General features: G+C 48.7%; 1 protein-coding gene across 6 annotated transcripts in view; it reads right to left on the bottom strand.

Moving 5' to 3' along the window:
• The window catches only part of PPP1R12B (protein phosphatase 1 regulatory subunit 12B), a 193,131-nt gene that overhangs the window by 65,765 nt on the left and 112,746 nt on the right, over positions 1 to 14,620 (bottom strand). For all 6 annotated transcript variants that reach the window (XM_059999013.1, XM_059999022.1, XM_059999008.1 and 3 more), the window contains exons 15-18: positions 13,146 to 13,349; positions 9,322 to 9,511; positions 9,123 to 9,235; positions 8,099 to 8,140 (exon numbers count right to left, since the gene is read on the bottom strand). In XM_059999013.1, coding sequence (XP_059854996.1) covers positions 8,099 to 8,140; positions 9,123 to 9,235; positions 9,322 to 9,511; positions 13,146 to 13,349 — 549 coding nt within the window. The remainder of the gene's footprint in view (positions 1 to 8,098; positions 8,141 to 9,122; positions 9,236 to 9,321; positions 9,512 to 13,145; positions 13,350 to 14,620) is intronic.

Raw genomic sequence — 14,620 nt, 5'->3', positions numbered from 1 at the left:
TCAAATTTCCCGGGTTTCTCCAGCCCGCTCATTCTAGGGACACGCTAACCACCCTTTCCTCCTCCTCTTCTTATCTGGCTGAAGATAAAGAAGCTGAGGGAGGAAAATCTATATTTTACTATCTTTTCACTCGATTAAAAGGAAGAGTGGCTTGCTTAAAAACAAAGATTATGGTGGCTTTACGGTACACTGTGAAAACTACTACTTTACTACAGAAATAAGCAACTCCACCCGAGAGCTTACCTACCGCGTCTTTAAACTTAGACTGTTGGTTCTATCTCAACAGCACAGGCTTGTCTGGGACATACTTTACCATATTAGGCAATCAGGCCCCAGAGAGAAGGGAAAGCAAAACAGTCCTAGGCTTTTACCTAAAAGGAGAATGGCGAAGACACTGCCCAGCGGTGGAGCGGACAGAAAATCGCTGGACGCCCTCCAGCAGATAAAGGGGCTTCACAAGGTTAAGTAACAAGTTCAAAATCTTGCTTGACAGAGGGGTGAAGATCCAGCAAACAGCCAGACGCAAGACTGTGAAAACTCAGAGCAAGTAGGAAAAAGGGCCGTTATTTACTCGAAGAAAGAGAGTGGGGGGAGTGGTGAAGATCTGTGGGAACACATGCAGAAAAACAGAAACGGGAGGGTGTTTAGGCAGAAGGCTTAAAGCCTGCTTGAGGACACAGAGATGTGCAGGGGCTTGTTCTCCTCAGGCCTTCAAAGGGCTCCAAGCAAACTAGGAAACACTGAGTTCTCGGTCCTTCCTTCTCTACTCATTTCTGTCCCTGCCTCAGCAACTGCTTCTAAGATTTATTTCTCAAAACTCATCAGGTTCATTTTCAGAGCACAAGCACACGCTGGAGCCTGAGCTACTTCTCTGACTCTTCAAAGAATCCATTCTTTATGGATAAATTAATAACTTAACTTCAAAATCACATGATTCTGAGGTCAGTGAGAGTATTCCAAAAGCCATTCTCTCATCCAGATTTAGGAACCTACAGATTTGGAAAATAATTTGAGTGGCTCTTACTCATCTCTAACTATTTAAATGCATTAACTCATTTTCATTTTACAACTCTAAGAGGTAGACACTATTATTATCCCCACTTTACAGATGAGGAAACTGAAGCATCTCGTCCAAAGCAGTTCAGCGGTCAAGGTGGGGTTGCCCCGGGAGCCCAGCTCCTGGGTCTGCACGCCTAGCCTGTTGTGACAGTACATCACCCAACACACACGACAGATACAGACTCAGGAGAATGCGGCGCAAAGCCCTAGACACAGCTGTGCTCCCTCTCTCCGGGCCTCCTCAGCTGTGATCTCTAAAATGAGAAGTTCAGGGAACTCCCTGGTGGTCCAGTGGTTAGGACTTGGCGCTCTCACTGCCGTGGCTTGGGTTCAATCCCTGGTCGGGGACCTGAGATCCTGCAAGGTATGTGATGTGGGAGGGGGACGGGAGGGAGGGGAGGGAAGGGGAGGGGAGGGAGGGGAGGGAGGGGAGGGAGGGGAGGGAGGGGAGGGAAGGGGAGGGGAGGGGAGGGAAGGGGAGGGGAGGGAGGGGAGGGGAGGGGAGGGGAGGGGAGGGAGGGGAGGGGAGGGGAGGGGAGGGAGGGGAGGGAGGGGAGGGGAGGGAGGGGAGGGAAGGGGAGGGGAGGGCAGAAGTTTAGAGCTGCTTTCGGTTCTAAAACCCCAAGCCTACGACCGCCATTGTAGGCAGCACAGGGATAAACCAGAGTTTGGTACAGATGAGCAGCACCTAGAAATGAGGTTTTCAAGGAAAGCCTCTCCTTAAGTGAAATGGAGCGCTAGTTATTCAAAGATGCAATCAACTGAGGGAAGTCAGGTAAGGCAAAGGGAAACAAAAGCTGAGTCAGCTTAAAAGATCATTTGTAGATACAGTTAATCGGTAGAATTCCTCTCCTGTAACAAAAAGTCTTATGACATTCCTGGTCTTCAGAGACCTCCAGACAAGGTCTGCAGAGAGGCAGTAATTTCTGTTTCAGAAGCTGTCAGGGGAGCTCCAGGAACTGGCTCTCCTCCACAACTACATGGCTCTTCCACAAACAGGCCAGGCAGCTTTCACGGGGAACAGCCCTGCACCAGTTGAGAAAAGCAGGTGAAATAATACGCAAACTACCTGCTGTTCTGTGTGAGCGTGCTTTGTTTGCCTGACTTTGTTCTGGAAAAGGGGGAAACTGCAGTCACATTCTCAGAGCCAAGTGCTCTGACTTGCCCGTTTCCTGGGCGTCTCTGTCTACACTTGCACTCTTGGTGAGCTGCTCCGATGTCATGGTTCCCGAGGCAACCTGCATGTTTGCATCCAGTCTGTACCTCCAACTCCGCCCCTGACATTTCCCTGTGGACGGCGGTCAGACACATCAAATCCAGGGCTTCTAGAGCCAAACCCAAAGGCCTGCCCTTCCAGAGTCCTCTCCATCTCAGTTCATGAAAACTCCACCCTCTCAGGCACTTGAGCCAAAAGCTTTGGTGCCAACCTTGACCCCCCTCTGTTCTTCTCACCGTATACCCAATCCCGCAGAAGTCTTGCTGATTCTAAGTCTGAAATACGCCGTGCATATGAAAACTTCTCAGCATCTTCACCACCTGCGATCACCTGGCCCAAACCCCTCGTCAGTCCTGGGTTAGGGTGACATAGAGGGTCTTCTCCAAACAGCAGGCGGAGTCCCCCCAGAATGTGACTCCTGCCCCTCTGCTGCGCAGAGCTCTACACGGGCTCGCACCCCCTGGCACCAACCGCCGGGCTCTGCCGCGGGCTCTCATGCCCACGCCGTCTCCTCACAGGTCCTGCCTGTCCTCCTGCCTCACGGCCCCGCAGCTCTGTTCCCTCTGCCTGCGCACATCCACGGGGCTCCCCACTCACTCCCTTCACGCTGGGCTCCAGTGCTGCCTTCGCGGCAAGGCCGACACCGACCCCCCTTAGATGCTCAGCGCCCCCCGCCCTGCACTCCCCGCTCCTGAGTCCTGGAGCCACTCCACACGGCTTTTCATCTTCCACACACCGTTTGCTTGGCACGTTCATTTTACTCGCTGCCCGCCTGCTTCACCAGAATGGAGACTCTACGAGAACAGGGCTTTCTGTTCACTGCTGCACCCCTGCCCACAGGCACCTGGAAGTACTTGTTCAGTGAATACATGAGAAGCTTATAAAAGAGAAGGCAGGACAAAATGGGAAATGCATTTAGTGGCTTTTGGTATTAGAGATACTTCTGGGGCCAAATGGCTCCCAAAGCAAGTTTTATTTTCTGTTAAAGCTTAGTTTAAAACCAAGCTTTGCTGGCAAATTTCACTTTGAGCCTCTCTTTGATTTAGTTTGAAAGTCTTAACGTTTAATCACTTATATCTTCTGCACACTTGACCAAGGTCTCTCCCGACTAGCTGCTACCGGTTATCTACGGCCGGTATCTGAACAACCTACTGGTCAATGCTTCCTTAACAGTGTCTCCTATAACCAAGGCCTCTTGCAGGAGGGTTAGCCACCAGACCACAGGCTCCACTCTGGACTGGACGCTACACTGCTGACTTTGAAGGTAAAGTGTCGTGATTCTGTTCAGACTGATGCCACCGGATTTGCCTAAAAGCAATAGGGATTCTAGAGGGAGAAGCATTTTCCTATTTGAAGGATGGACAGACATAAGTACCCACCTACTTATGTACCCTCTCTCCATAAGTACCCTCCCACCTGGCAGGAGAAGGCTGACCCTCTACCACTGAACCTGAAACTCTCAGGAGGCTTTCGAGGTGTCCTTCAGGAAGACCTTCCTTTACTCAAGGAGGCGAGATGCCACTAGCAGCTCAATTCAAACATGTAACCTGCTCAGTAAAAAACAAATGTAAGAATGGGGGCAGGGGGGAGTAAGCGGTACAATCTACTGGGTAAAAAATAAGCGACAAGGACACATTGCATAACATGCGGAATATAGCCAATATTCTATAATAACTATAAATGGAGTATAACCGTTAAAAACTGTGAACCACTATATTGTACACCTGCAACTTACAGAATACTGTATGTTAACTATACTTTAAGAAAAAAAAAAAAAAACTTGGAACTTTTAGACTCACCCTGCATCTTCTGGGGGGAAGGTAAAGGGAGTGGAGATTGAGTTAATAATGAATTATGCCCATGTTGAAGCCTCCATAAAAATCCCTAAACTATGAGGTCTGGAGAACTCCTGGGTTGGTGTAATATCCACATGCCGGGCGGGTGGTACAACCACCTCCATGGGGACAAAGCTTCTGACCTTGGGACACATCCACACCTCACCTGATGGACCTCTTCATCTGACTGCTCACCTGCATCCCTTAAAAAAAAGGATGGGGAATGGAGGGCGATGTGAGGTCGGCCCCACCACAGTCCCATAAAGGCTCCCTGACACGGGGCACAGGGCGCTCACCTAGAGCTTTCACGTCCCCAAGTACTTCCTAACTGCCCTGGGCCTGTTCTCTTAACTGTAAAACGAGGTTCCTAACCCAAGTTTCTTCTAAGTTCCTTCCCAATTCTAAGATGCCCAAATTTGGGAGGCGGGTAACTTCACTGCATTGAACTGGGCTGGTCAACAATTCCTTTAAAACAAAAGCAATCCGTCTCCTGTTCAGCTTCCTTAGACACCATTCTGCTTGTTCACCATCTTTTCTTTTGACGACTTGCTCCCTCTAGTGATAAATTCAATCATATATCAGAACTGGCCTGGGCAACAGTCTGCTTCAGAGGACAAGAACACGTAGAGGAAACTCAGCGTTAAGCAGAATGAAGGCAGGCCAAAGACGCAAGTGAAGAGAGGACGAGAAGAGTCCAAGGGCCATCAGCACCTGCAGTGTGCCCGTGACTGCTCCAGCGCCTGTGCCTCACGAGCAGTGCAGGGGGCGGCACTTCTGACTGCGGTACCTCCTTCCTCACGTCAAATCCAGACTCAGTTTCTTTTTCACTTAGCAAGATACAGGCTATATTAGGACTTCTGGAGACGGTCGGTCACCCGTCTAACGCAGACAACCACGCACATCTGCTCTAAGCACATGGGCTAAGCGGCTGCTAAGACATGAAGCCCCGTGCTCATTGTCGGTTTTCCGGCGGGGATGGTTTTGATTAAAAGCACGCACTGTGCAGGGCCCCGACCAAGCCCCCTCAGCGTCCCTTGTGTCACCAACAAAGAAATGCATGACTAGCCTCCTTCCTCCCTCCCAGACTGCATGACAAACATCAGGGCCGTTCCTGGCCATCAACCTTACCTGTATACAAATGTTGGTTACATTTTTCTAGCTTAGGTCCACAAAAAGAAATAAATTTCCACGATGTCTACAGAGATTAAGGTTAAACAACAGAAAGGTTTTCTTAGCCATGCTCTTGTTACTGATATATGGGTGAGAGGCTGAAGAATCTTCGAGAAGAGGAGAGCATCTGTGCACATGTGGAATCATTTTAGTTCCAACTCTGCTGGAGACAGAGTTTCCTTTCTACCCTTAAAGTGAAGTATTATCACCGACTGATTCCACGTACGCGAGGCTCAAGAACAGGCAACACTGCTCTACGCTGGCGGCACTCGGAAGAGCGGCTGCCTCTCAGGACAGGGGATGGGGGACGAGGGAACTTTTCAAGGTGACGGAAAAGTTCTGCATCTTGACTTGAGTGGTGGCTACACCACTGATTACAACTGTCAAAACTCATCCAACAGTACACTTTAGGTCTGTGCAGTTCACTGACTGTAAATCTATCCCAATTTAAAATAACAGATGTCAGAGTCTTGGGAAGAGTTAACTTAAAAAACAGTAGATTCCTGGAGTGGGAGAGCGATTGTGACACAGTCCTGACCATCTTGAGGTTAGATTTCCACAATTTACAGGGACAGGCCTGTTGTTCTGTGGGCCCGTATGGATCCCGGCATCACGCTGCCAAGACTGGACGAGCGCTCGGGAGAGAACCAGTCAGAGCTGCGCTAACACAGGCCGGGGTCAGGATGCTGCCGCCCCTGGGCACCGTGGTGGGCAGGAGACATGCCGGGCATGCTGTGAGTGCTGGCGCACCTGCACACACTCAGTTCCCATTAGAGAGAGGACTGGCCCTTCATTCCTCTCTGAAGACTCACGCTGGCGTCTGCTGGACATGCGGTGAACACTGGCAGATGCCTCGAGCAATGGGATGAGTGGACCATTTTTCAGTCTGACAAATGACTCTATGTCAAATCTCACCAATCAGAAAATCTTTTCTGTAATGGTCGTTCAGTGAACTTCTCTGGGAAGCATGGCATCAGAGGCAGCTTCGTGGCCCTTGCCTGGTGCACCAGGCAGGGACTTTTCACACCAAGTTAGCTTAGAAACGTGCAGGCAAAGATTTTCACTGACAGAGACAGTGGCCAACACCAAGCTCTCCTGCGTAACTCCCTCCGTGGAGCTCACCGGCCTCTATGACCCTCTATGGGTGACGGGCCACTTCAGTGCTCTGTAGTCAGCACCTGGGATCTCTCGTTAGGGGTTTTCTAATATAGTTCCCCACAGAGGCTCTCCTGCGTTCACTCTTCATCCCCTGAAGCCTCCCCAAGCCCCTGTGGAATGAAGTCACTGTCGTGTGCACACCCCCCCTGCCCCGGGGAGCCTCCACGCGGCATCTGCACCCAACGTCCACTCCTCCCCGTGAGGCAGCCCCGGCTGCAGCTGCACGCAGGCAGCTCTCACCACGCCACCATGGGCACTGCTTTCTGGAGGCCCCTGCTGACTGTTTAGGATCTCGACCAAAATACAGGCAGGTCAATGACATAATATAGCATTTCTACTTCCTCTGCTAAAAACAAATTAGTTTTCATTTTCGGTATGAGTTATTAAACATATTCTGAGAACATACTGTCACACAACTGTAGGGTAGAAAAAAGGCCATCTTCTTACATAATTCCCAATAGAAATGTACATGGAGTCTCAATTCATTTAGTCAAAACCAAATCCCTTCCTTCTTGAAAAATGGTACTAGGGACTTCCCTGGTGGTCCAGTGGTTACAACTCGGCGCTTTCACTGCCGTGGCCCGGTTTGATCCCTGGTCAGGGAACTAAGATTCTGCAACCTGTGTAGTGAGGCCAAATAAACAAACAAACCAAAACGAAACAAAACAAAACAAAAACCAAAGAAAAATGGTACTAATGGTACTAGAAAAGCATTAACTTTCTATCACATGTGAGTGGCTTACGGGAACCTGGAGCTTCAGGAAAGCTGGCCTGGGGTGCCCACAGCAGAGAAGAGCTGGGTGCCAGGCCTTAAGGGGTCTGGTTACACAAGAGCCAAGGAGCTAAACCTTATTTCAAAGTCAAATGTAAGTGATTTCTGGACTGTTTACACTATTCACTCTTGTGTTTCTCTCTGTTAGCGTGGAGAGGAGGTAGATCCATGAGAAACAGTATCACTCTTCACTTTTCTTCCCAAGATTTCAAAGTACTTTATACCATCCAATAGCACAACAGAGAAAAAGAGCCCGAACTGTGTTAGAACCTGGCAGGAGGCACTGAAAAATGCAGGAAACTCGTTCAAGAACATGGGCATTGTTACACCATTTAAGAAAACGGGGGACTTCCCTGGTGGCGCAGTGGTTAAGAATCTGCCTGCCAACGCAGGGGACATGGGTTCCATCCCTGGTCCAGGAAGATCCCACATGCCACGGGGCAATTGAGCCCAGGCACCACAGCTACTGAGCCTGCGCTCTAGAGCCCACGAGCCACAACTACTGAGCCCGCGTGCCACAACTACTGAAGCCCGTGCACCTAGAGCCTGTGCTCCACAACAAGAGAAGCCACCTCAATGAGAAGCTTGCGCACCGCAACGAAGAGTAGCCCCCGCTCGCCGCAACTAGAGAAAGCCTGCGCACAGCAACGAAGACCCAACGCGGCCAAAAATAAAATAAATAAACCAATTTAAAGAAAAAGGAAAGAAAACAGTATACCAGCGAGCACCCGTCCCATCTTGCAGAGGAGCGTCCACCTCCAAACTCTCCCTAGACCCAAGTCTGCACAGAGCCTGCTCTTCCTTCTGTTAACTGTGTGCACGCGAGCAGGGATGAGCCCTACGGGGACGCTGAGCCCCACGGTGGCAGCCTCACTGCTGGTTGCTTACCCACGCTGCTTTCACCTCTTCCGAGACATCAGTTTCATCTTCCTGGAAAGGGAGAAAGAAAAAAGACAAGAGGATCACGGTCACAGGCACCCCTGGAGGCAACAAGGTCAGCCCCATCAATTATGCACCTGGGCAGTGAGGGCTGACGGCCAAGGGCACTGTCACTGCTGCTTTTAGCAGCACCTCAGGAGCACCACTTGCTGTCAAAGAATCCAATGAATCTGGCAGGAAAAGGAGAATCTTTAAGACAGACGGATCTCACTTGGGCTTTGTCAGTAGCTGTCAGCCCATTTGGTCCTATAATAAGCAAACACTTTCGTCTAGTAGTCTCTAACAGGCGACCATCATTGTCTCATGTCTTGTCTCACTGAATGGTCCATCTAATTCCAAATGAGTCACTAGTGACCAGGGACCTGATCTTGGCCACCTGACTGTTAAATGCCAGTGACAAGGCTGAGTGAGCAGGGTACAGACCAGAGGGGAAGGAAAGAACTGAGTGTATGCTCGTCATCAGGAGGCACAGCAGCCCCTGTCTTCGTTTAAAAGCCAAAGTCAAGCTGTTTTATAGCACTTGTTCCTTTTTTTCTCCAAAAGAGTAAACCTGAGTCTGATGAAATTCTGAAATTCTCGAGATTCTGGCAGTGCCCCTGAAATACTTGGTTAGCACCTGCACACACACGACGCTGAGGTACTGCTGACTCACCACGGGACTCTCAGGGGCCGCTGGGGGGCTGCTAAGTCTGAGCGGCTTACGCACTTGTTGTATTTGTTTGCACGGCTGCTGTAAATTCCCCGCTTATTTGCTGCCTGCCTCCCGTGTGCTCGGCACTGTCCTAGGCCCTGGGCGTCCCAGCCAGAACATTCCTAATGAGTCCCACACTAGTGGAGTCTTTCTTCGGCTGCTCTTTTTCTCAATCTGCACGATTCAGGGCCCCGTGTGGAACTCTTCCTTTTGAGCCCGACACACAGGACGGCGGGCAGCCCAGCGTAATGCGAGATGTCCCAGCACAGACAGCCCACTTACATCCTTCGTCCAGAAGTTGATGCCTGTGCCTCTTCGTCGCTCCTTGGGCCGCCTCCTCTCACGAATGGACAGCCTGTTAGATGACTGATCACCCAAATCTGCTTCTTCGCCCTCTGGTCAGAGAGAAAACAAAGCATGGATCTTAAGAACCTGGGGCACGTGCACTGGAGGAGGGTGCGGTTTCTGAAGCTCGACCTACCGTTTTTGTCCATTTCCTTTGCCCCTGCAGGGCTGGCGGGGGGCTCTGAACTCTCTGAATCAGGGGCTGAAGACCTACCCGTCCGGAGCAGGTAGGAACTGGTGTAGAGGGAGGGTCTCGGGGCAGGAGGTGACACTGGTGTCATGGGTTTGTCTGGCTGAGCCGGAATCCTCAGGCGACGATACACAGGCTGGAACAATCCACATGATGAGATGTCAGAGGTCAAGTCTAACCAAAGGGTAAGGACAGCACGTTTATTAAAAATGGGCTTTTCTATATCAAGAGGCTTATAAGTAATTAGCCAGATAGGAAAGAGTTCTAGACGCCTGCTCTGAAGATGCTACAGGCTGACAGCAGTCCAGGACAGCTCTTCCTAAACTGATCAAAGGGCACTAGGGGGCACCAACCCTGGTAATAAAAATTCCTGTGATTGTGCACCGCAAATAGGAAGGATGATGGCCTTTTTAAGATGGCGCACTGAAAGGTAAGGTTTACGTAGGAAACGAAGCAGCTCAGGAATGTGAAGAAACAATGCAGGAGTTATCTGAAGACAGACCAAATCTGAGCGTTCTACCAACCTGCCATCACTAGGCTTACTGACACTTCTGAAAAATCCCCGCTTTCTGAGACTTCCCTGGCGGGCCAGCGGTTAAGACCACGTGCTTCTACTGCAGCGGGCACAGGTTTGACCCCTAGTTGGGGAACTAAGATCCCGCATGCCACACCCCCAAACCCCAAATAAATAAAAATTAAAAAAAAAAATTCCCACTTTCCCTTTTGAACTTTTTTTTTCCTTGAGAGTTAGGACAGACACAGCTTGACAATAAACCTTAATGTGGCTTGTTGAACATGCAGAGATAAAGAAATTCTTACTACATGCAGAGACTGTATAAATTTGTTTATAAATTATAGAGACAGAAGCAATAAAATATAGTCAGCTTGGGAGTCTGAGAGAACATGGCTCCAATTCCAGCTTGAAGGAGCTGTGTGACCTGAAGTACGTGACTTGAGTTTTGATCTCTGCTTCCTCATGTATAAAACAGGGATAATAATATCTTCCTCAGAGAGGGCTGTGAGGATTAAATGAGAATGTATGTTATGTGCTTACAATGGTCTCTCGTATGTAATAAGTACTCAAAAAATAGCCGATAAAACAAAGGAAACGAACAACAGAACCTCGGTTAGTTTATGCAGCCTAGCCATTCAAAGTTAGAGCAAGAAGACTTTCTTCTCCCGTAATTATGTTGACCATAAAGTTTATCATCCCAGCTAGGACATTTCTGAGAGTGAAAAGGAACAGTACTGATAATTACCCAGAGATAAAAGCTGTCACTGGAACAATCTTAGGTAAACCAGGAGTTACGATCACCTTAAATATAACCCTATAACTCTGACTACCAACTGCAATTGAGAAATGGACCGTAAGTCAAAACGTCTACCCCAAAGTGACAGCTTGTGGCCGAGAATAAGGGTGCTCTGTGAGTGCTTGGGTCTGCAGAAGTTTGTAGAACAACGTACTAGTGGTGAGGAGGGCAAGCTGCGGAGCCAACGCCTTGCTCCACCTCTGCTTTTTTTTCCTAGTAAAATCTTTTATTTTATAATACTGTACCATCAAATTAAAAGTCAAAATAAGCGTTCACCCAACTGCCTAAATGGTTATTACATATACGTATATATTTGGTTGAAAAGGGAGAGAGAAAAGAGGACTTTGAAGGCTAAAATAAACAAATGGGACCTAATGAAACTTCAAAGCTTTTGCACAGCAAAGGAAACCATAAATAAGACCAAAAGACAACCCTCAGAATGGGAGAAAATATTTGCAAATGAAGCAACTGACAAAGGATTAATCTCCAAAATTTGCAAGCAGCTCATGCAACTCAATAACAAAAAAGCAAACAACCAAATCCAAAAATGGGCAGAAGACCTAAATAGACATTTCTCCAAAGAAGATATACAGACTGCCAACAAACACATGAAAGAATGCTCAACATCATTAATCATCAGAGAAATGCAAATCAAAACTACAATGAGATATCATCTCACACCAGTCAGAATGGCCATCATCAAAAAATTTACAAACACTAAATGCTGGAGAGGGTGTGGAGAAAAGGGAACCCTCTTGCACTGTTGGTGGGAATGTAAATTGGTACAGCCACTATAGAGAACAGTATGGAGGTTCCTTAAAAAACTACAAATAGAACGACCATATGACCCAGCAATCCCACTACTGGGCATATACCCTGAGAAAACCATAATTCAAAAAGAGTCATGTACCAAAATGTTCATTGCAGCTCTATTTACAATAGCCAGGATATGGATGCAACCTAATTGTCCATCAACAGATGAATGGATAAAGAAGATGTGGCACATATATACAATGGAATATTACTCAGCCATAAAAGGAAACGAAATTGAGTTATTTGTAGTGAGGTGGATGGACCTAGAGTCTGTCATACAGAGTGAAGTAAGTCAGAAAGAAAGACAAATACCGTATGCTAACACATATATACGGAATCTAAAAAAAAAAAGTCATGAAGAACCTAGGGGTAAGACAGGAATAAAGACACAGACCTACTAGAGAATGGACTTGAGGATATGGGGAGGGGGAAGGGTAAGCTGTGACAAAGCGAGAGAGAGGCATGGACATATACACACTACCAAATGTAAAATAGATAGCCAGTGGGAAGCAGCCGCATAGCACAGGGAGATCAGCTCGGTGCTGTGTGACCACCTAGAGGGGTGGGATAGGGAGGGTGGGAAGGAGGGAGATGCAAGAGGGAAGAGATATGGGAACATATGTATATGTATAACTGATTCACTTTGTTATAAAGCAGAAACTAACACACCATTGTAAAGCAATTATACTCCAATAAAGATGCAAAAAAAAAAAGAATGAAAAAAAAAAGTACATCATCATCATCGTAGTAGTTAAGATTTGCTGAACACTTAATGTGTCAAGCACTATACATGTATTACCTCACAAGGAGTACCCTCTATTATAAGCTCTGTTTTTACAAATTAGGAAACTATGTAAAACAAGGTTAAATAAATTACCCAAAGCCATACAGCTAGTTAGTAAGGATACTGCGGTTTGAACCCAAATAGTCTAACACCAGAACATACACAGATAGGCAGACACACACACAAATCAATATTATTATTATTTTCGTCGCGTGGCTTGTGGGATCTTAGTTCCCCGACGAGGTATCGAACCTGGGCGGCCAGCAGTGAAGGCGCCAATTCCTAACCACTGGACCGCCAGGGAAGTCCTTGACCTCTTCCTAGCCGTGCAAAATGCTGGGCAGGTTACTTAACCTCTCTGTCACTCCACTGACTCATATTTTAAGAAGGAATAATAATACTTACCTCAGAGGGTTGTTGTGAGGATTAAACAATTTAATACACATATTGAAATTGTTAAAATTGTGTCTGGCATAAACTAAATAATAAATGCTTATACTTCTATTTGCATTTTTTTTATACCAAGATCTCTCTTTTCAGAATAGAAAGACACATTTAGTTAACCAAAAGTATGGTGGTAATCATTTCACAACGTGTACACACATCAAATCATGTTGTAACATTACATGTCCATTACATCTCAATAAAACTGGAAAAAAGCGCATTAGTTAACTCCCAGAGGAAAAAATTGATCACTTAAGGACTAACATCCTCTGAATTCTTTCAGTTACACAGGTCTGCCAACTAAAGATGGACGTAAATAGCGTGTTCTATGAGGCGTCCCCTGCAGAGTAGGACAGTTCTGGAATTATCAGTGGGGAAGAGACTCCCCCAGCCACCTGCTTTCAGCACAGAGAGCTCACCTGATCCTCCAGACTCCGGTCCCAGGGCTGGCGGCTCTCCCCAGCTTCCTCTGCAGGGGCTGCCAGGGGCTCATGCTTCTGGGCGCTGCCGTTGAGCCCTCTGGGGCCCACGGGCTTCGGGCTGGGCTGTTCCTGAGCCTGACGCTCTGCCCTCGACCGGCTGAACGTCCTTTCTGCTTCCTGGAGATCCGTCAGGGTTACACCCTGGGAAAATACCACAAGGTCAGAGAGGTTTCACCCTAACCATGGAATAACGCCCCCTGAATGAGCAGGGAAACTCCGTAAAGATCTAATGGTACCGAATTCCAAATGAAGCTCCCGAAATGTGTGAGGCCGCTTCAAGCAATATACGCTGAAAACAAACACCTCAGTACGCAGAGGCCCCAGGCCTGAGCCTAGATACACTTCAAACACAATACTTGAGCGTTTCCTGCTTGAGTTCCAGAAACAGGGCAGCACTGATGCCCGCCCGCTGCTTCCACACCCATGGTTCTCACATCTCCACCTGGACGCTCCCGACCCCCCAAGAGCACGCAGCCACCAACAGAGACTGTCCAGCAGATACAAGGAAAACTTAAGTTTACGCACAGAAAGAAGAACCAGGTTCAAAATGGTGACAATTCAGAGCCAGGCTAGAGCCACCACCAAAACCAAAAACCAAACCCACACAAACAAACACAAAGCCAACCCTGAGGGAGCCGCCAAGATGCCAGAGCAGGAAGACCCTGAGCTCGCCTCTTCCCAGGGCACCAGGATAACTATGCACAGAACAACTGCTGCCCAGGCCCGACCAGAAGAGATCGTCTACAGCTACAGACGTACGAAAGAACCACCACAAGACGGGCAGGAGGGGCGACCCGCAAACGCTGTGGAGATTCTCCCCCAGGAGCGAGTGGGCTGGTCTGAGCCCCAGCCTGGGGGAGACAAGCCCCCAGAACGTCTGGGTTTGAAGGCCAGCAGGGCTTCCTTTCAGGAGTCCCAGAGGGCTGTGTGGGGATAGAGACCCCACTCTTACCGGGCACACACAAAATCTCACGTGCTCCACAACCCAGGGCAGAAGCAGTCATTTCAAAGGAGCCTGGGTCAGACCCACCTGCTGATCTTGGAGAGTCTCCCGGAGAGGCAGGCCTGTGATGCTGGGGACACAGACGCTGGCAGCAGCCACTCTGGGGAGCTGGTTCAACCGCAAGGACACTGGTGCAGGCAGGCACCATCGTGGAGTCCTCCCTCTAGCTTATTACCCTCAGGACCCAGCCCTGCTCATAGCCAACAGAACACAGGCACCAGGAATGGGACGGCCTCAGGCCAAGCAACTAACTAGGCAGGGACACAGGCCCACCCACCAGCAGACAGGCTGCCTTATGATCCCCTGGACACAGCCCTGCCCACCAGAGGGCCCAGGACCCAGCCCCACACACCAGTGCACAGGCACTAGACCCGGGACCACCAGAGACCTACAGCCAGAGACCCTGGGA

The sequence above is a fragment of the Delphinus delphis genome, chromosome 1 (genome assembly GCF_949987515.2).
Source record: "Delphinus delphis chromosome 1, mDelDel1.2, whole genome shotgun sequence".
In the NCBI taxonomy this organism is placed as follows: Eukaryota; Metazoa; Chordata; class Mammalia; order Artiodactyla; family Delphinidae; genus Delphinus; species Delphinus delphis.
This window is presented reverse-complemented; position numbering and strand designations above follow the sequence as displayed.